The sequence below is a fragment of the Belonocnema kinseyi genome, chromosome 10 (assembly GCF_010883055.1).
Source record: "Belonocnema kinseyi isolate 2016_QV_RU_SX_M_011 chromosome 10, B_treatae_v1, whole genome shotgun sequence".
Lineage (NCBI taxonomy): Eukaryota > Metazoa > Arthropoda > Insecta > Hymenoptera > Cynipidae > Belonocnema > Belonocnema kinseyi.
Genome location: NC_046666.1, coordinates 643153 through 664688, shown reverse-complemented (window position 1 = coordinate 664688; position 21536 = coordinate 643153). Strand labels below are relative to the sequence as shown.

The window sequence follows — 21536 nt, the reverse complement described above, 5'->3', positions numbered from 1 at the left end:
TGGAAAATTCTTGTATTTTGTGGAAAATTGGTCTTTTTAGCAGAAAATTCATCTCCTTTTTTGAAAAATCATCGTTTTGGACAAGAATCTAACTATTTTTTTTAAATATGTGTTTTTTAGTTGAATCCAACGAGTTCTAAATTATTTATTTTTTTAAATTAATTTTTCAAACTTATTATTTAAATTATTTTTTGGGTCAAAAATTCACCAAAATTGTTAAGCTAATTTATGGATGCCGCCTCAACTCAAAATACTATTAAAATTATCAAGACAGGATTTGGCCAGTATTGAAAGAAAAGAAAAACACAATCATTTCCGAATATCTTCCTCTATTGATACATTAAAAAAAAAAAGAAAATATCTACCTATAAAATAATCCAGCGCATATAAACTTAAAAAAATCAATATCTCTCCTACATACGATCATTCTCTCATAGTTTTTTTTTTGCGTGGTCAAATAATACTGAAGTAACTTAATAAAACTAGTGGAAGTTTTCTTTCCTATTCCAAGTTTCCTTATTACGCATAAAAAAGACTGAGTACCCTGCTAGTATTCCTCTAAGCATATTTAAATACAAACAAGTAAACCAAAAAAGGAATAAAATTATTGAAAATTAATATTCTCTTCCCAATGATACCAACCTATCATTTCCTTAACTATATTTCTTACAAAACGTTATACGATTTTTTCAAAAATATATTTGACGGCAAATAAATTTACTTTTTATCTTTCAAAAAGTGAGCTTTTCTTACTCAAAATAAAAGGGAATCTCTCATCAAAAGTGTGAAAAACTTTGCTGGAATATCCACCCGTTGTAATATTCTTCAAACTGAATAAATGATTAACAAAAAATTCACATTAGATATTTTCTATATCTACTACAGATCAATTTTGCTCATTTATATTGACGAATTGACAAAACTATAGTAACCAAATTTAATACGAATCGTTCTTTGCATTTGAATGTTTAAAAGCATTGAAATGAGATGCAAAGAATTAATTATTAAGAATTAGAATTATTCTTAAGTGGACCCTTTCCTAGTTTAAAGTTCAGTTCGGAATTTTGCGTCTCGTTTGAGTCGAATTTTTAAGCTCGGGTGTCTATCATTCTGCTTCTGCTGTTCTTATTATTAAAATGAGCAGACTCGTCAAATAAACGAAGATCTAGTTTTAGAACGACGTCGCCTCTTTCCACTTCTCTCAACTTGATCCGTTTTTGAATCGGCCCGAAGCAATCGTTGCTGTCTCTCATAATGTCCACAACTCGGACCTCAGCTCGTCCCATGAATTCTGTAAAAAAAATAGATTACAATTTTTTAAAAATTTTAACAAATTAAGATTTAAGGGCATGTGACACAGATGGATTCCTACATTACCAACCTCTTTTTTCCATTGAACAAAATTTTTTTGTGAACCACAGAACTTTTTTGGTAAATGAAATATCAAACTCAAAATTTGAGGAGAGCATAAGAAGACATTATTCTACGTTTATGTACAGCATTTGAATCGGAATTGAAAAAAAAAATTATTTCTGAAATTTTTTGCCAAATTTCGATTCAAATGCAGTACATAAACGTAGGATAATGTCTTCTAATGCTCTCCTGAAATTTTGAGTTCGATATTTGATTTACAAAAAAAGTTCTATGGTTCAAAAAAAAATTTTGTTTAATAGAAAAAAAGAGGTTGGTAATGTAGGAATTCCACTGTGTCGCATGCCCTTAAGGGCATGTGACACAGCTAAATACCTATATTACCGACCACAGTTTTTCAGTTCACTGAATGTTTTTTTGAACCTGAGAACTTTTTTTAGAAATAAAATATCGAGCTGAAACTTTGGGAAATGTATTAGAGTGAAATAAAGTACGTTGAGGTGCTGCATTTTGGTAGGAACTTCACTGAAAATTATTTCATCTTTTTTCTGAACCTCAACATTTTTTGAACGTTCGAACTTTTTTTATACATAAAATATCGGTCTCAAACTTTGAGAAATGCAAGAGCCGGAAGAAAACTACGTTAAAGTACAAAGCTTAATAATAAAAGATGTAAAAAAATATATTTCAACTATCAAATCCATCGGCATCAGCCGGTAACGTTGTACACGAAAATACGAAACCTGGCGGCCACTAGGCTTAGCTCTAGAGGGTTCGTATTTTCGTGTACAACGTTACCGGTTGATGCCGTTGGAATTGATTGTTGAAATTTTTTTTTACATCTTTTATTATTAAACTTTGTACTTAAACGTAGTTTTCTTTCGGCTTCTGCATTTCTCAAAGTTTGAGACCGATATTTTATGTATAAAAAAAGTTGGAACGTTCAAAAAATGTTGAGGTTCAGAAAAAAGATGAAATAATTTTCAGTGAAGTTTCTACCAAAATGCAGTACCTAAACGTACTTTATTGCACTCTAATACATTTCCCGAAGTTTCAGCTCGATATTTTACTTACAAAAAAAGTTCTTAGGTTCAAAAAAACATTCAGTGAACTGAAAAACTGTGGTCGGTAATATAGGTATTTAGCTGTGTCACATGCCCTTAAGAAAATTAATACGGAATGAATTCAAATTTCAAGTCCTCTTTTATGTCCAACATTTTAAATACGACGAAGAAACTCTTGGAAATTAAAAAAATGAAGAATCCAACGGCAAAAGACAAATTACAGTTTTTTAAATTTTAATGGAGACATTTGAGAGTGTGCTGTCCAAATATGGGAATTGTGGTTGACCATTTCGCCATCTGATGCCGAAAACGGGAACTAGAGAGAGTAGTTAGCATTAGAGTTCTTAAATGCCCGAGAATTTAAGTTCAGGTTATATAACCGAGAATGTGACGGAATTTAGGAGAATTTAAAAGAATTTAAGGGAATTTAAGAATTTTTTAATTTTTAACAATATTTTTATTGTTCAGAGGTTGAATATTAGTTATTTTCTAGTCCAGACATATTCAGGAATTACAGTGTTTCATATACAAATTAAAAACTTATTAATATATTAATTTATTTCAAACAAAACACAAGTTTTTTTTTTATTTAAAAGATAACTCTTTAACAAAATAATTGAATTTTTAACATAATAGTTGAATATTCAAACTAAAATGGCAAATTGTAAATAAATAAGTGTCATAGTATTGATTTTCATCAACAAATATTCTTTACAAAAATGCAATTTTTAAACAAAAAATATGACTGTTCAACAAAAAATTAATTTTCCATGAAACTGATGCATTTTTATGCAAAAAAAGGAAATTTCAAACTAAAAAAGAATCTTTTTTACAAAAAAAATCGCGAATCTTTAACTAAAAAATATCAATCTTAAAAAATGGAAGTTACATTTTATATTGAAAAATTAATTCTACACCAAAAAAAGACATATTTTCCACTAAACAGTTAAATTTTCAACCAGACATAAGCCTTCAATGAAAAAAAATTTCACAATATAGCTTAACTTTGACCCAAGTAGTTGAATATTCAATTTGAAAAGCTTAATTTATTACAAGATGATTAAACTTTTAACCAACGATAACTTTTAAACATAAAATATAAATCTTTAACAAAAAAAGTGATTTCTTAAGAAAGCGATTCAACCAAATGTTTAAAAAAAATTAGTTGAATTATCAAGCAAAGAAGAACGATTTTCAACCAAAAAGTTGCATTTTCATACAAAAAATGTAATTTCTTCTACAAAACAGATGAAGGTTTAAATTCAAAAGATAAATTTTCAAAAAATAGTTGAATTTTCTGTTGAAAAAGATTTTATTCCAGTTTTCACGATCAAACTATTGTTGAATTCTCTAACATATAGTTGTATTTTTGCCAAAAAATATTAAATTTATCTTAAAGCAGAATTTTTTATTTAAAAAAAAAGTTGAATTTTCATTCAAAAAAGATTCTTGTTAACTCAGTAACATCAAAAATTAAATTTTTGTAACAAAAAATCAGTTTATGCGTAAAAAATACAATTTTCAATCGAAAAAGACGAATTTTTTCAACCAAAAAGAATGAATTTTTAACAAAATAGTTCAATTCTCTACCAAATAATTTCATTTTTATCTAAAAGCGATCAATTTTGTACTAAAACAGATGAATTTATTATAAAAAATAATTTTTTTTATGAGTGGAACTTTCATCCAGAAAATATTTCAGTTTTTTTTATCAACACCAAAATATAAATTTTAAACAAAAAGTAAATTTTCTACGAAATAGTTAAGTTTTCAAGAAAATAATATAATAGCTAATGAAACCGTCGCATTTTTAATTAGTTAATTTTTAACAAAAAAAAGGAGTTTTTTTTAACAAAATTGTTTAATTCTCTAGCAAATAGTTGCATTTTTATCCAGAAAAGATAAATTTTGTACTAAAACAGATGAATTTGTAATTAAAAAAAAATTGTATAAGTAGAACTTTTATCCAAAAAATATTTCAGTTCATTTTTCAAAACCAAAATATAAATTTTAAACAAAAAGTAAATTTCCAAGAAAATAGCATAATAGCTTAATTAATAGATTTAATTGCTCCTAAAACAGGTAAATATTAAAATAAAAAATAGAAAGTTTAAAGAAAAGAATTGAATTTTCAACCCGAAAAGTTAACAAAAAAATGCAATTTTCTATTTATTATAATAAATTCTGAGATTCTAAATTTCAGAGATTCTAGCTCACATATATTCAGGAATTTAAAATATGCAAAAAATACGCACTTTCGAAAAACTTAGACGCGTGACATTTTCAAAATTCTTTGATTTTTCTTTGACTAATTTTTCGTTTCAAATAATTAATATTCAAAGACCAGCATTATATTCTTACGATAATTTTACCATAGAATATTTTATCAGCGGAATAAGAAAGTGTTTCATATAAAAATTTAAATTTTTCAAATGTACTAATTTAAAAAAAAAAAATAAGTTTTTTCTGCTTTAAAAGATAACTCTTTAAAAAAATACTCGAATTTTCAACAAAATAATTAAACTTTTAACATAACAGTTGAATATTCAACTTAGAAACAAAAATTTCCAATGAAAAAGGGGCATAGATTATATTTTAATAAAAAAAAAAGAACTTTATACAACAAAAGAAAAAAATTTGTAAACAAAAATACGAATTTCCACCAAATAAAACTTTTCACTCAAAAAATAAATAAAAGTTTATCTAAATTATAGAACCTTCAAACTAGAAGACAAATTTTCTTTAGAAAAATTCAATTATTAAACAGAAAAAATGACTTAAACAAAAAATTAATTTTCCACGAAACTGATGCATTTTTACGCAAAAAAGGAGTTTTTAAACTAAAAAATGATTTTTTTCAAAAAAAAACGCGAATTTTTAACTAAAAAAATATCAATCTTAAAAAATGGAAAAGTTACATTTTCTGTTAAAAAATAAATTCTAAACCAAAAAAAAAAAGTATTTTCTACTAAACAGTTAAATTTTCGACCAGACATAAGCCTTCAAAAAAGAAAAATGTCACAATGTAGTTTAATTTTGACCCAAGTAGTTGAATTTTCAATTAAAAAAGATTAATTTATAACAACATAATTAAACTAAGATGAATTTTTACCAAAAAGGATAACTTTTTAACAAAATTTTTGAATTCTCTAGTAAATAGTTGCATTTTTATCAAAAAATTGGAAATTGATTTTAAAGCAGAAGAATTTTTTATTACAAAAAAAAAGTTGAGTTTTCATCCAAAAAAGATTCGAGTTAACTCAGTAACATCTAAAATTGCATTTTTGTGAGAAAAAATAATTTTCTACGAAAAAAATTTAATTTTCAATCCAAAAAGGTGATTTTTTGCAACCAAAACCGATGAATTTTTATCAAAATAGTTAAATTCTTTACCAAATAGTTGCATTTTTATCCGAAAAATATCAATTTTGTACTAAAACAGATGAATTTGTAATAATAAAAAAAAATTCTATAAATCGATCTTTCATCCAGTCTTATTTTCAACCAAAATTAGAAATGTTAAAATTTTAGAAAAATAAATATTTTACCAACAACAAAAAACGAGTTTACAACAAAATAGTTTTTTTTTCATAAACAAAATTATTTTTTAAACAAAAATATAAGGATTAAATTTTCAGTTAAGACAGTCAATTTTAAACAACAACAAAAATGGATTCTCAAAAAAATAATTTAATTTAAAACCCAAAAGATGAATTTTCTACCAAAAAAGATACAGTTTAAATAAAATATAAATTTCGAACTAAAAAAGATATATTTAAAACCCAAAACTAGAATAGTTTAATTTGCAGTTAGAAAGGTAAATTTTAAACAAAACAAGAATCGAATTTTCAAAAAAATTAATTAATTTGTAATTAAAAATATAAATTTCAAGCAAAAATGGAATAGTTATATCTTTAGTTAAAAAATTAGTCTTCAACAGAAAAGGAACGAATTTTCAGCCAAAGAAATTAATTTCCAATCACAGTAATAAATCTTCAACAAAAAATATGAATTTTTGATAAAATAGTGGAATTTTCAACCCAAATGATGAATTTTCTATATTAAACGAATTTTTAACTAAACACTTTTTTCCAACCAAAGAAATGAGTTTTTAAAAAAAATAGAATAGTTAACATTTCTACAAAAAGAACATTTTTTAAGGAAAGATATTACATTTTTATAAAAAAAAAGGTAAATTTTCCACAAAAAATGGAATTGTTAAAAAAAATAGATGGATTCTCAACAAATAAATGAATTTGCACCTAAAACAGATAAATTTCCAACGAAAAATAGATTAATTAAATTTGCAGTAAAAAAAAAACAACTTAATTTTAGAAAAAATGGAAAAGTTACATCTTCAGTTAAATAAAATTTTAAATAAGAAAAAAGCTAAATTTTTTTAACCAAAAAGATCAATTTTGAAACAATAAGATGGATTTTCTACCAAAATATACGAATTATTAATAAAGTATATGAATTTTCAGCGGAATAGTTGCATTTTTAATGAAAAAAGATCAATTTTCAACCAAAAACTAAACATTTGCTTGTTGAATTTTCAGATAAAACAATTAATTTTCCACAAAATAATTAAATTTTAAACAAGAAATAATCTTCGATGAAAAAAATTTGAATTTTCAATAAAAAAAGACGAATTTTTTTAACAAAAAAGGATGAATTTTTAACAAAATAGTTCAAGTTTCTACCAAATAGTTGCATTTTCATAAAAAAAAAATATATATCAATTTTGTACTAAAACAGATGAATTTGTAATAAAAAACACATTTTCTACTAAGTGGAACTTTCATCCCGAAAATATTTCAGTTCATTTTTTAACACCAAAACATAAATTTTCTACGAAATAGTTAAGTAGTATAATGGCTTAATTTCTAATCAAACTGTTGCATTTTTATCAAAAAAAGATTAAATTTTTGCTAAAACAGGTAAACTTTAACATATAAAAGACAAACTTTACAAAAAAGAGTTGAATTTTCAATCGAAAAGTAAACGAAAAAATGCAATTTTCTATTAGTTAAAATAAATTTTGTAACGAGAACGAAAATATTATCGAGAATATAATCGAGAAATAAATTCTCGGAGAATTTATGAAAATCTCAGAATTTATTTTAATCAATAAAAAATTGCATTTTTTCGGTAACTTTTCTGTTGAAAATTCAACTCTTATTTGTAAATTCTGTCTTTTATATTTTAAAGTTTACCCGTATTAGCAGAAATTTAATCTTTTTTTGATAAAAATGCAACAGTTTGATTAAAAATTAAGCCATTATACTACTTAACTATTTCGTAGAAAATTTATGTTTTGGTGTTAAAAAAATTCGTCTTTTTTTATTGAAAATTCAAATTTTTTTCATAGAAGATTATTTCTTGTTTAAAATTTAACTATTTTGTGAAAAATTAATTGTTTTAACTGAAAATTCAACAAGCAAATGTTTAATTTTTTGTTGAAAATTGATCTTTTTTCATTCAAAATGCAACTGTTCCGTTAAAAATTCATATACTTTATTAATAATTCGTATATTTTGGTAGAAAATTCATCTTATTATTTAAAAATTGATCTTTTTGGTTAAAAAAATTTAGTTTTTTTCTTATTTAATTAATCTATTTTTCGTTGTAAATTTATCTGTTTTAGATGCAAATTCATTTATTTGTTGAGAATCCATCTCCTTTTTTTTTAACAATTCCATTTTTTGTGGAAAATTTACCTTTTTTATAGAAATGTAATATTTTTCCTTAAAAAATGTTCTTTTTTGTAGAAATGTTAATCATTGTATTTTTGTAAAGACTTCATTTCTTTGTTTGGAAAAAAGTGTTTAGTTAAAAATTCGTTTTTTACAGAAAATTCATCTTTTGTGTTGAAAATTCCACTATTTTATCAAAAATTCATATTTTTTGTTGAAGATTCATTACTGTGATTGGAAATTCATTTCTTTGGCTGAAAATTCGTTTCTTTTTAGTTGAAAATTAATTTTTTTAACTGAAGATATAACTATTCTATTTTTGCTTAAAATTTATCTTTTTGATTAGAAAATTCATCTTTTGGGTTTTAAATTGACTGTCTTAACTGAAAATTTAATCCTTTTATTTTTGTTTTAAAAATAATTTTTTTGGTATGAAAAAACCAAAACTATTTTGTTGTAAATTCGTTTTTTGTTGTTGTTGGTTGAATACTTATTTTTCTGAAATTTTAACTATTCTAATTTTGGTTGAAAATAAGTCTATTTTGATAGAAAATTAAACCGAGAAAATTTTCAAAATTCGCTTATTTTTCCTTGACTAATTTTATATTTCAAATCATTAATATTAAAATGCCATCATTTTAATCTTGTAATACTTTTAACATAGAATATTTTATAAACGGAGTAAAACAGTATTTCAGATAAGAAATTCCAAATTTATTAATTTATTTCTTACAAAAAAAATGCTTTTTCTACTATAAAATATGACTTTTTTTTAGAATACTTCAATTTTCAACAAAATAACTGAACTTTTAACATAATATTTAAATAATGAACCTAAAAAGACAAATTTCCAACGAAAAAGTTATATATTTTATGTCTCAATAAAAAAAAATGAAATTTATACGAAAAAAATTTTTTAAACCAAAAAGACTAAACTGATACATATTTACCAAACATAAATTTATTTTCAAACTAAAAAAAATATTATTTTACCAAAAAGACGACTTTTCAACTACAAAAGATCAATCTTAAACAAATGGAAAATTCACATTATTATTTTTTTTAACAAAAAGACGAATTTTCAACTAAAAAAGATCAATCTTAAACAAATGGAAAATTCACATTTTCTGGTAAAAATTAATTTTAAACCAAGAAAAATTATTTTCCACTAATCAGCTAAATTTTCAATTAAAAATGATTGAGTTTAAACAAAATAATTAAACTTTGAACCAAAGAGATGAATTTTGAACTAAAAATATAAATCTTTAACAAAAAAGTGATTTCTTAAGAAAGTGATTCATTGAAATCTTAGAAACAAATTTAGCTGAATACTCAAGCAAAGAAGAATGATTTTTAACAAAAAAGTTGCATTTTCATTAAAAAAGGGAATTTCTTCTAAAACAAATAAAGTTTTAAATCAAAAAGATAAATTTTCAAAAAAAAAAGAGTTGAATTTTCTATTGAAAAAGATTTCAACCGAGTTTTTACAATTAAAATATGAATTTTTAAACAAGAAATAGTCTTCTACGAAAAAAAGACAAGGTTTTCAATCCAAAAATACGAATTTTTAACCAAAAAAGATTACTTTTTAACAAAATTGTTGCATTCTCTACCAAATAGTTTCATTTTTATCAAAAAAGATGTTATTGCTGCTAAGGCAGGTGAATTTTAAAATCCAAAAGGCAAACTTAAAAAAAAAAAAGACTCGAAAAAGGTGGTTTTAACTGTATGAGATGTAAAATCCAATCTGAAACACTTTTTTCTCGATGAAGACTTCTTTCTACTTTGTAATAAATACTTGAAATTTCACAAAAAAAAATTAAAAAAAAATGGTATGCATAAATTAAAATGCACCCTCAAAATCGTACCTACTCTTTATAGTTTCGATTTTTTCCACCAGATGGAATATCGCTGTTGAACTATTTCCATATTGTTTTTTTTTTTAATTTGTAAGAATTTAGTAGTTGAAAAAATTTACAAAAATATTATAAAAAGTATCTTTGTTTATCGCTATAAAGGAATCGTCTTTTTTTAACTTGCTATTTATATAATTCAAATATTAAAAAATAAATAATTGAACTTTTGAAGTCTTCAAATAAAATAAATTAAAAACCTGAAGCGCTTAAACAGATTAATACAAATTTACTATTAGTTCATTTTTGTTCCTAAATAAGATTATTTAAGTTTATAATCTATTAAAAATCACATTAAATAATATAATTGTTGTTTTTTTCAGAAAAACATTTCTGTGAAAAAATGTGTTTTTTTACTGCATACGATGTAAAATCCATCTGAAACACTTTGTTCTCAATGAAAACTTATTTTTACTTTACAATAAATACATGAAACAGCACCAAAAAAATCATAAAAAAATCGTATGCACAAATTAAAATGCACCTTCAAAATCGTACCTACTCTTTCTAGTTTCGATTTTTTTCCACCAGATGGCATATCGCTGTTGAACTATTTTCATATTGTTTTTTTTAATTTGTAAGAATTTAGTATTTGACGAAATTTAAATAGCATAAATTATAAATTTTTACCGTCGGGACTGTAGTATCCTTTTTCAAAGACAGTAATGCACAAAGTGTCTTCGTTGAGATCTTTTACTTGAAACTGCATCGATGCGTCCCAGAGAGGACAGTCTGTGCCAGAAACAACGGACGTTCGTTCTTCCTGCGATCCCATAGACACTTTGCAGAATGCGTTGCATTTTCCTGTGCAAAATAAATTTTTATTTTGCAAATAAATATAAATACTGGAATCAGTGCGGCACAGTTGCAACTTACAATTAAAAGATTAACATCAACTCTTATGGCTAATTATTTTTTAACCAATACATATCGTATGATAAATATAATATTCAATCATTTCATAAAGACATGCGCTGATAACGGATTTAAGCTAGACATACTAAAGTATAATTATGTGACATTATATTAGTCGCAGGTGCTTATAGATACAAAAATTTATCAAAAATTACTACAATATAGAGTTTAATCAGCAAAGCGCTAAGAAATAAAAACTAAATAAGATGGAAAAGAAACTAGGAGAATTCGCGAGATGCGAGACGCCGATTCGACTAAGGCTTAATAGGGTTAAAGTACGTCAAAATCGATTAGATACGTACTTTTTCTTTCGATCCAGTGGGACTTAGTTTCCAAAATACCGACGTTTGAGTATTTACGTTTAAATGCTTGACTCTATAGTAGCGAGAAAAGCGCTCAAACGAAAATAATCTTTGGACGCCTGACTCTATAGTATCGAGTCAATCGTTCAAGCGCAAATACTTCTTGAGCGCCTAATTTTATAGTCGCTCTATAGTATCGAGTCACGCGTAAATACTCATTGAACGCTTGGCTCTATATTAGCGAGTTGAGCAGTCAAGCGAAAATACTCCTTGAGCACCTGACTTTGTGGTATTGAGTCAATAGTTCAAGTTCAAATATTCCTTGAGCGCTGGGCTTTACAGTAGCGAGTCGATCACTCAAGCGAAAATACTTCATTGAGTGCCTGAATCTATAAATAATAGTGAGTCAAGCTAAATATTCATTGAGAGCCTGACTCTATCATAGTGAGTCAAGCAATCAGGCAAAAATACTACTTGAGCGCATAGCTTTGTAGTAGTGAGACAAGCTAAATTTCTATTGAACGCCTGACTCTATAATAGCGAGCTAAGCAAAAATACTACTTCAATGCTCAACTCTATTCTCTAAATTTGAATCAGTTAAAATGTTTACTAATTTCAATTAGTGGCTCAACTCTAGCTATGAATCAGTAGTTTTTAGTGATAAATTATTGATAATTTAGTAAAAAAATAACTGTTTCATAGCTGGAATTGAGCCACTGATTGAAATTAGTAAAATTTTTAACTAATTCAAATTTTAAGAGTATAATAGCGAGTTAAGCAAAAATACTGGAGCGCTCAACTCTATAGTAGTGAGTCAAGCTAAATTGTCATTGAGCGAATGACATTATAATAGCGAGTAAAGCAAAAATACTTTTTCCACTCTCAACTATATAATAGCGAGTTAAGAAAAAATCCTCCTAGAGCGCTCAACTCCATAGTAATGAATGAAGCTAAATATTCATTGACCGTCTGACTCTTTAATATCGAGTCAAGCTAAATACTCTTTGAACGCCTGACTATATAATAGCGAGTCAAGCAATCAATCAAAAATACTCCTGGAGCACTCAACTCTACTATGGTAGCGAGCAAAACTAAATATTCCTTGAGCGCCTGACTCTATAATAGCGAGCCAAGAAAAATACTGATTGAGCGCTCAATTCTATAGTAGCGAGTGAAGCTAAGTATGCATTAAGCGCCGGAATCTATAAAAGCGTGTCAATAAATCAATAAAAAATGCTAATTGAGGCTCTTAGCTAATTGGAACGTTCAACTCCATAGTAGCGAGTCAAGCTGAATATTCATTGACCGTCTGAATCTATAATTTCGAGTCAAGCTAAATACTCCTTGAGCGCCTGACTCTTTTATAGCGAGTCAAGCAATCAAACCAAAATACTCCTGGAGCGCTCAACGCTCTATAGTATCGAGTCAAGCGTAAATACTCTTTTAGAGTCTGGCTCTATAGTAGCGAGTCAAGCAGTGAAGCAAAAAACACTCCTGGAGCGCTTGGTTCTACAGTAGTGAGTCAAACTAAATATTCATCGAGTGCCTGACACAGAAATAGCGAGCCAAGCTAAATACTCTTTGAGCGCCTGACTCTTTTATAGCGAGTCAAGCAATCAAACCAAAATACTCCTGGAGCGCTCAACGCTCTATAGTATCGAGTCAAGTGTAAATACTCTTTTAAAGCCTGGCTATATAGTAGCGAGTCAAGCAATGAAGCAAAAAATACTCCTGGAGCGCTTGGTTCTACAGTAGTGAGTCAAACTAAATATTCATCGAGTGCCTGACACAGAAATAGCGAGCCAAGCTAAATACTCTTTGAGCGCCTGACTCTTTCGTAACGAGTCAATAAGTCAAGCGAAAATACTACTTGACCGCCTGACTCTATAGTAACTCTATATAGTCCAGCGCTCAATCGTAAATACTCAAACCTCGATATTTAGGGAACTAAACCTACTAAATTGAAATAAAAAAATAAAAATGGATTTTTATCTAATTTCACCCTATCAAATCGACGACCTCCATACCGCTGCCAGAATAAAAATGTAGCTCTAGGGGAAGAGGCTCGCAGTAGCTTTACCTTTCTTCGGGATAAGAAGGTCTTCTGCTTCCACGAGAACTAGACGAAGGTGGCCTTTTGCACGTTCCTTGCGAACTACAATCATGCGACACTTTTGTTAGTAACATGCTGCGTGCTTTACGTACATTGGAATTTTTATCAAGAGAGTGTGAGTTACAGCAAATGACGATTTACCCCGAATCACTTCCTTGACTCCGAATTACGGACCAAATCTAGATTTGAGTATAAAACCATGCAGGAAAAATCATGCGAATGAAGCAAGCAACAAAAAAGCAAAGTAGCATTCAGTCTTAGTATTAAATCAAATTCAAATCTATTTTGTCCTCATCTCGTTTTGAGCTTACCAGAAACAGTTTTTAAGCTGGAACCTTCCAGCACTGTCACGAGGATTCGTCCACAAGCTCCAAACTGCGCCTGCTCTATTAGCCAAGACATAAACAAATTACGTATGCAACACAGAATAAACAATATTTTACAGGAATTTGCAATTTTTTCGAAAAAAAAAACTGGCGTAACAATGTTAATACAACCTAATAATGTCAGCTCAGATACTCAGTCTATTTTGAAAAGCAACTGAAGTAATTTACATATTATTTCAAAGCGATGAAATTTGATAATATTAATTTTTGAAAACGGATGACACAATAATTTGGTGAAATAAAGACAGGTTTGACAAGAAAATGATGATGGATGGTGTTAGGTAGTTTAAGAATATTTTACGTAGGTAATATTTGGAATATAAGACTTACTTGAGCGTTGACGCATCAGACGAGTTCTTTCATTTTCAGCAAACTGCTTTCTGGCTTCTGTGATTCTTCTCGTCCACAGGGTACATTCGCTTGTAGATGGTGCCTGCAGAATAATCATCTTTTTCGAATCTCTCAATCGAAGAGTTCGCGAAGAATTTTCAGAGGTTTCGTTTCCATTTCCACTGCCATTTCCACTACCACTCATTTCGGATTCACCGAGGAGGTATAATTCGTTCAGAAAAATTGGCTGAAAGACAATTCATAATAATCATAATAAATAATAAACATTTTTCATTAACAATTCATCAATATTAATCAATGATCAAACATGAGAAAAATAAAGCTCTTACCTTTCTATACATTTTGAATTTGAGATTCTCGTTGCGCTCGAACGAGAATTGTTGTCCACTTGGCAAAGATTTGCTCGGTTGAGCAAACAATAAAAAGTCATTTGTAAGGAATCCAACTAATTCCTTACCGCTTTTCGCCTGTAAAATGTAATAAAATATTCCTTTTAAAATAACGCTACATTATATTAATACATGGAAATTCGCTAATGATCCTCAATATTTTTTTTACAAACAAAGATATTCGTAACTGTGTAATTCAACCTTGTGTAATATTCCATAATGCAGCATTTTACGAGGGCCGAGTGAATTTGTTAGAGAATTGAACACGAGCTGTTCTTCTAGTCCATCGCAAGCTACGTGATTTTGCAGCCATTCGAGTCTATCACTGTTTTCTTTTTCTCGCACACCTTCATTCACCTGTAAGTAATTCAATATTTAATTATCGAATAATTTATTATTCGATCATTTATTATTATAATGTAAAATATCTCTTTTGAATATAATTTTTCAAATGAATTTTCCTTTTCAAAAGAAATAACAAAATTCACTTTAATTCTGTGAATGTTCGCAACAAATAATTGTTTTAACCATTTAAAATTTAATATACTTCTTCATAATCGCAATTGAGAAAAAATAACTGTTTTAAACTGAGATCTAAAATAATTAAATTAAAATTTAATTTCTAAAATATAAAAAGGATTGCTACCTGTGTACAGAATTCTTCTGCTTTAGCCAACGCTTCTGTCAAATACTGCCTATCGGGATGATTGAAGGGCGTGTTTTCCAAGATCTATAAATTAAAATTAAAAAATAAAAAAAAAATAGAAAAAATTCATATAACAAAAATTAAAAATTAAACTCTGCTTCTATTTTTATTTTTATGCTTTTCAAATATATTAATTGTCCTATTTAAAAATAAAGTTAGAAATTTCTATTTAAACAAAAATTTTAATATAAGTTTATAAAATTTGAAGAAAAACTAGAAATTTCTAAAAAATTAATGTTAGGTTAGTTTTATTTTCAGCGGAAATCAGAAATTTTAGACACATATTATCGAGATTCTTAATTTTTCAAGAATTGTAGGATATGATAGTCTTTCACATCAAAAATTGGTGTTTTGAAACGAAAATTATTTTAGTATGGATAAGATTAAGAATCTTTTGAAGCATTTGGTTTTTTTTTTTATTTAGAAATTTTAGAACAATTTTATGTTATGCTAACATTTTTTTTGTCGGAAATCAATAATTTTTAACACTAAAAATAAGGTCAAAAAAAAAATTTGCAATCTTCAATATTTTTTTGTTTTGTTCTATATTAATTCTGAAGTTAAGATATGAATTTTGATGAATAATTTAAAATATTTTCCTTGCTTTTAATTTCTATTATTTTGGATAATAGATACAATGAAATAGAACTCGTAACTTTTTTCTATAGTTTTAATTAAATTTATGTTTGTTACTTCAGTGAAATTTAGAAATCGCATATTACTTTTCCAATAATAAGTGGATATTTAGTAATCCTCTGCATTGGCTTAATCAGAAAAGAGCTCAAAGGCATTCCTTTGGTTCTTGGATCCTGTTGACATCTTTGTCCAACTTGAACAAAATCTGGACAAGTTTCAGTCAATTTTTGAAGATAAACCGCTGCTGATATCTGGCAACTGCAGAATCGCACGTAAGCAGACATTCTTGGAATCTAAAAAAAATTAAATTTTCCTTTTTTTGGAAACTCCACAAATCTTACTATAAAAGATAAAAAGTTTTAAAAGTTACGTTTTCACACAAGATGTCACCAATCATCCGCACGATTCCTCCATCACTATTGTCACGTCTTATCCTTAAAGTTCTGTTGAAAAAAATGTACCAAATTAAAATTATATTCTAAAAAGATATAAATAACTGTTTTTTTACCTCAGGAAATTGTCATTGCAGGCGATAATGTCTCTCCAATTTACAAAAATTCGGTCGACCTCGTTCGCAGACAGCACCAAACTTTCGAGTAGAGGTTTTTCGAAAACCTGTATGAATGATTTTAAAATCCATTTGCATTTGCCATTTGATAATAAGGATATTTGATTAGTTACTAGTAATTAGATAATTAAAAAATTATAAAAATATTCACTGACATTTGTCTACGAGGGGTGTTCAAAAAGTAAGTTTCCCCAATCTGCCGTTTTGCCCCAGCGCCATCTAGCGAGCTGGGACCGAACATGGTTTTAGTTTAGGATATACCGATAAGAGCGGAACCGGTCTTAGCTGCCGAAAAAATTTTTTTCATCAGTACCGGCTCGGAAACCATGGAGCTTCCAGTGAAAAACGTGTCCACTTGTGAGTTGCGTGCAGTTATTCGTTTTTTAACTGCAAAAGGGCTTAATGGCAACGAAATTCACACTAACAAATATCGATTTCAGGAGGCATTGAGTCCAAAATTTTGTCATTTGTAAATCGCCTATCCGCCAAAATGATTTATCGACTGTTGTGACTGCGTCATCTGTAATGGCGGTTTTTGGCCTGCCTGCACGCTGCTCATCATGAACTTCTCCGCGTCCCTCGAGAAAATATGTACACCACCGACGCACCATTTGCACACTCATGCATTTTTCGCCATAAATATGCACTAATTCAGTGCGATTTTCGTTGCCATTAAGGGCATGTGATACTTAGAAAATTGTCAATTTTACCAGTTTTAGGTTTCCCCGGCTTCTTTTTCTAGAATAATAAATATTTTGTCTTAAAAATTTGGGGAATGATAGCGAACATGCTAACGGACGTCCCCACAAATTTTTTTCGTAGGTTAATTAAAAAAAGCTTTAATTTAGCAAAATGTGATTAATTTATATAGCGCTTAGGAAATAGTATCGATTTTGTCAGTGTTAGATTCCTCGGCTTTTTTCCTAGGATAAGAAATATTTTGCCTTCAAAATCTGGGAAATGATAACGAACATGCTAACGGACGTCACCGCACACTTTTTTTGTGTTTTTTTTATCAAAATTTTTTTGATATTGCTAACAACGTGCGTGTATATTTCGAGGTTATGTGTGTTACAATTCACCCGAGCGTCTATTCCAAACTACATAATATTTTTTGACGAAAACTTTGGACTTACAAATAAACATAGTAACTAATCTCCCGGAACTAACCTTGTTTGCAGGCAATCAAAAAAGTTTATTTCATCAATAATTTCCAGATTATCGGAAAGGCAGAGATGAAAAACAACGTAACCTCAAAATAATGCATATGCATAAAATTTTTATTTAACACAATAAATTTTTTTTGTTATTATCCCTCAAAAAAGAGTCCGGGGACGTCCGTTATGATATTTTATAGCATCTCCGAATTCAGTTTTAAAATTTTTTTATTTTTGTTGAAAAAAAGCCGGGGGAACTGTAAGTATCACATGCCCTTAAGCCATTTTAAAGTTAAAAAGCGAATAACTGCACGCAACTCACAAGTGGACACGTTTTTCACAGGTAGCTCCATGGTTTCCGAGCCGGTACTGATAAAAAAAATTTTTCGGCAGCTAAGCCCGGTTCCGCTCTTATCCGTATATCCTAAACTAAAACTATGTTCGCTCCCAGCACGCTAGATGGCGCTGGGGCAAAACGGCAGACTAGGGACACTTACTTTTTGAACACCCCTTGTATTTTTCTCTTTAAATATATAACTATATACCTCATGAACGAGTCTCATATCCTCTATGTAGGCCTGTTCAGTTGCAATAAGTTCCTTGATGTATTCCTGGCGTTTTCTTTCCATAGGTTCGAGTTGCGCCGTCAGAACGTCGCTCATCTGCTCACTAGCTACAAAAACTTTCAAATTGAACATTGCTTGCCTAATTAAAAACGTTTAAGATTTTAAAATACCATACTGAAAGTTTTACGACTTTGTAATTTCAAATAAAAACATAGAAACATTTATAAAGTGTGAAGCAAATTAATAATTAAATAATTTAAACTTTCCAAGTTTACTATTTAAAATTACAAGCGTTCAAAATTTCAGCAGGCATTCTTAGAAAATGAACTTGTTATTTTTAAATGGGTTCTTAGAAACGTTTTGTAATTCTGAGCGCTTAAGATTAAAAATATTTAATTTAAGGCCATGTGACGAGAGGGTCACGTGACCAAACCTGGTCTTGAATTTTTCTTTCCCAACTTACATCTAAATGAAATGAGGTATCGCTCTGAAAGTTTGGGGAATGAAGGAGGAGGTAATAAAGTCCACGTATCTGCTTTGTTCCGGTGAACATTTTGAGAAAAAATTTTTTTTTTAAAGAAAGTACCAGTGAAAGTTTTCTTTCCCAACTTACGTACAAACGGAATGAGATATCGTGTTAAAAATTCGGCACGATAAATAGAAGGCATGCAATAATGTGTCTCTGGGCCTAAATAATTAGAATAGTGAAAAAAGTTGTTTTTTTTATTTACTATTTTGGAGAAATACCGACCGTGCTGTCGTCAAACCCTGCAGGCAATTTGCAATGTTGTCAATTGGCTAGTTATGAGGTTTATATTTACAAAGTTGGGAAAAACAACAAAAATCGCTCACGAACATTATGCACAAATAATGCAAAAGCTAATGTTTGCACTTGAAATGCAAATAAACATATTTGGTCTGACATACGCATCAGTCTGGTATCAGCTGTGTCAAAGCAGCACTAGCGCAGCGAGTAGACAACTTCGAACTTCTAGGGGTCTGTGGGTAAAACAGATTGCATGATTACCGTCAGAGAAAGTTAAAAGTCAAACTTCTGCTGTAAAACCTAAGTGTGTCCGTCGATAATCATTATTTGCATAAATAAACTTTTTTCTCTCTGCAAATCTTTGCAAGGCCACAAACGATCCTTTAATAGTTATTGACATTTCCCGAGAAAATTTCCGCGTTATTTAAACTTTTTTTCAATATAGGTGAAAAAATATTGATCTTAGGGCTGACTTGATCAGCTGTTATACTCATCACATGGCCTTAACATCTGAAATATTAAAAAATTTGAAGTTTAAAGCATTTACAGTGAAGCAACTTATAACTGTAATTGGCCACTTACAGAAATCATTATTAAAGATGTGAACATTCTTTCATTCCACAGTTCCTAATTTCAAATTAGCAGAAAAAAAAAGAATATTTTTAACGTTGACAAGTTTCGAAATATTGAAAAGATGTAAAAAATTGGCCAATATAAACTGATTATTTGAACCTGAATTGGAGTCTCTAAAATATATAACGTTAAGCTGGTATTATTTAAAGATGTATTTTAAATACCTAAAAGACTAGGAGACTTTGTTGGATATTTATAAATAACTATTAAGATTTCAGAAAGGCAATTTCCATCTTTTTTTTTTAGCTTCAACTAACACCAAGATTGTTAAATATAACAGAAATATAGCCAGCAACCAAAAATTCCGCCAAACACCTTCCCAAACCATGTACCAAAATGCACTAATGTGTGTGAAATGCTGTTCAAAAATGCCACCTTTTTAATACCCTTCAAACCTGCTTTTTTAAAAAAAGTTTTACAGAAAGAATAAAAATAATAAAATCATATTGTACTCTTCGAAAACTGGCATTTGTGAAGTAGGGTGATTAACGAAAAGTGGACGTCATAATGCTTATTTACAACAGACAGATACTTTATTTAAATCGTTGCGTGTGAGAACACGTTGTATGTGTAAGAATGACAAGAGGTTCGAAATAAATGCGAACAAATTCTTAACAGGTACTATCTATACACGTCCCTTTTAAACTTTGTTCGCACTTTAACAATATTTATAATCAGAATGTATCTGTTCATTAGTTTTTGTTAAAGAATCTTTCTTACTGAGATTCAGACCGATGATTCGTTCAAACGAACGATTTGGATAAGTCTTGCAATCATAACAACTTGACCCTTATGAAAAAATCGCAATACTCTTTTTTTCATAAGGAGAGGGGTAGTGCTACACAAGTACTTCCTTGTAATATTAATATACTATATATGGGGCATTTTTTCTCATGTATGTACCCATCCAAAAAATTGGATTTTTTTGGATCGGACTCAAATTTGAACAAAGTGTTGTCCGATGAGTTGGTAGTGAGATGATGACCTTTTATTTTGGACTGGTTACTTTCCGGATGTACTTGACTGCTTTTGTATTTGATCAAACCAATTTTGATCTGCATCTTTTGGGTAGATTTTTCTTCTGACTATCGAATGATTAAACCCATTTTTAAAAAATTAAAAAATTTGACTCATATTTCAAAAGAAAACAATTAAATTTTAATTCGCAGGTAACAATTTTTTAAATCCCATATGAAAGCAGTTTTTAATATCCAAAAAAGAGCCTGTCCGCACAAAATCCCTTAATATTGTAAAAATCTTCCAACCTTGACTAAACATTTGTCTAAATGACCAAATATTTTTCCATGCACTACCAACCAATGGACTACACTTTGGCAAAGTTTGAATTTATATTTATATGTAATAATAATAATAATAATAATAATAATAATAATAATAACGAGTTTGCAAAACTTGCAGTACACTTTTTGTTTGTCTTTTATATATAATAATAATAATATGTATATGTACTATATGCATATGTATAACGCTTTATATCAGTACCCTATAGAAAATCTAACTTGATACGCTCGCAATTTTCGGGCACGCATTGCCGATACATATCATTGATAATCTAGTGCCACACACCTTAAAGTTTAAAATAAGTCGAAAATCAAAATTTTTCGTTTTTTACTCTTAAACACTTATTCATCGTAATGTAAGAAATTTAATCCAGAACATGTAACTACAAAATGTAATTCTTTTTTTAATGTCTAACAACTCAAATTTAACTATGAAATTCTAAGGAATTGAACAAAAATAATGATCCCACAATCAAATTTGGACAACACACTCGTAAATGCTTCGATTAAAACTTTACAAAATAAAAAAAGGAGGCAACGCACAAATCCCTTCTCCAGTATTTTTCTCCCACCAAGAGAAAATAAAAGAAATGACGAAAGGAAAATGGAAGGGGATTTGGATGTTGCCAACTTTTTTTTCCTCCATTTTATTTTGGGTTTCAAATTTGAATGGAGAAATTCAAAAGCGTGCTGTCGAAATTTG

The 21536-nt window shown here is 28.5% G+C and overlaps 1 protein-coding gene across 7 annotated transcripts in view; it reads right to left on the bottom strand.

The window, feature by feature from the left end:
* Positions 1-437: 437 nt before the first annotated feature.
* Positions 438-21536, bottom strand: part of LOC117181578 (intersectin-1) — a 133286-nt gene continuing 112187 nt past the window's right edge. For 5 of the 7 annotated variants that reach the window (XM_033374411.1, XM_033374412.1, XM_033374414.1 and 2 more), the window contains 11 exons: positions 18113-18240; positions 16351-16457; positions 16213-16285; positions 15929-16135; positions 15147-15230; positions 14702-14857; positions 14441-14578; positions 14091-14337; positions 13686-13760; positions 10675-10848; positions 438-1291 (listed from right to left, as the gene is read on the bottom strand). In XM_033374411.1, the coding sequence (XP_033230302.1) occupies positions 1089-1291; positions 10675-10848; positions 13686-13760; positions 14091-14337; positions 14441-14578; positions 14702-14857; positions 15147-15230; positions 15929-16135; positions 16213-16285; positions 16351-16457; positions 18113-18240 (1592 nt within the window). In that variant the 3' untranslated portion in view covers positions 438-1088. Of the gene's footprint in view, positions 1292-10674; positions 10849-13348; positions 13554-13685; positions 13761-14090; positions 14338-14440; positions 14579-14701; positions 14858-15146; positions 15231-15928; positions 16136-16212; positions 16286-16350; positions 16458-18112; positions 18241-21536 lie in introns of those variants that run through there. The other 2 variants (XM_033374413.1, XM_033374417.1) reach the window with 2 other exon arrangements.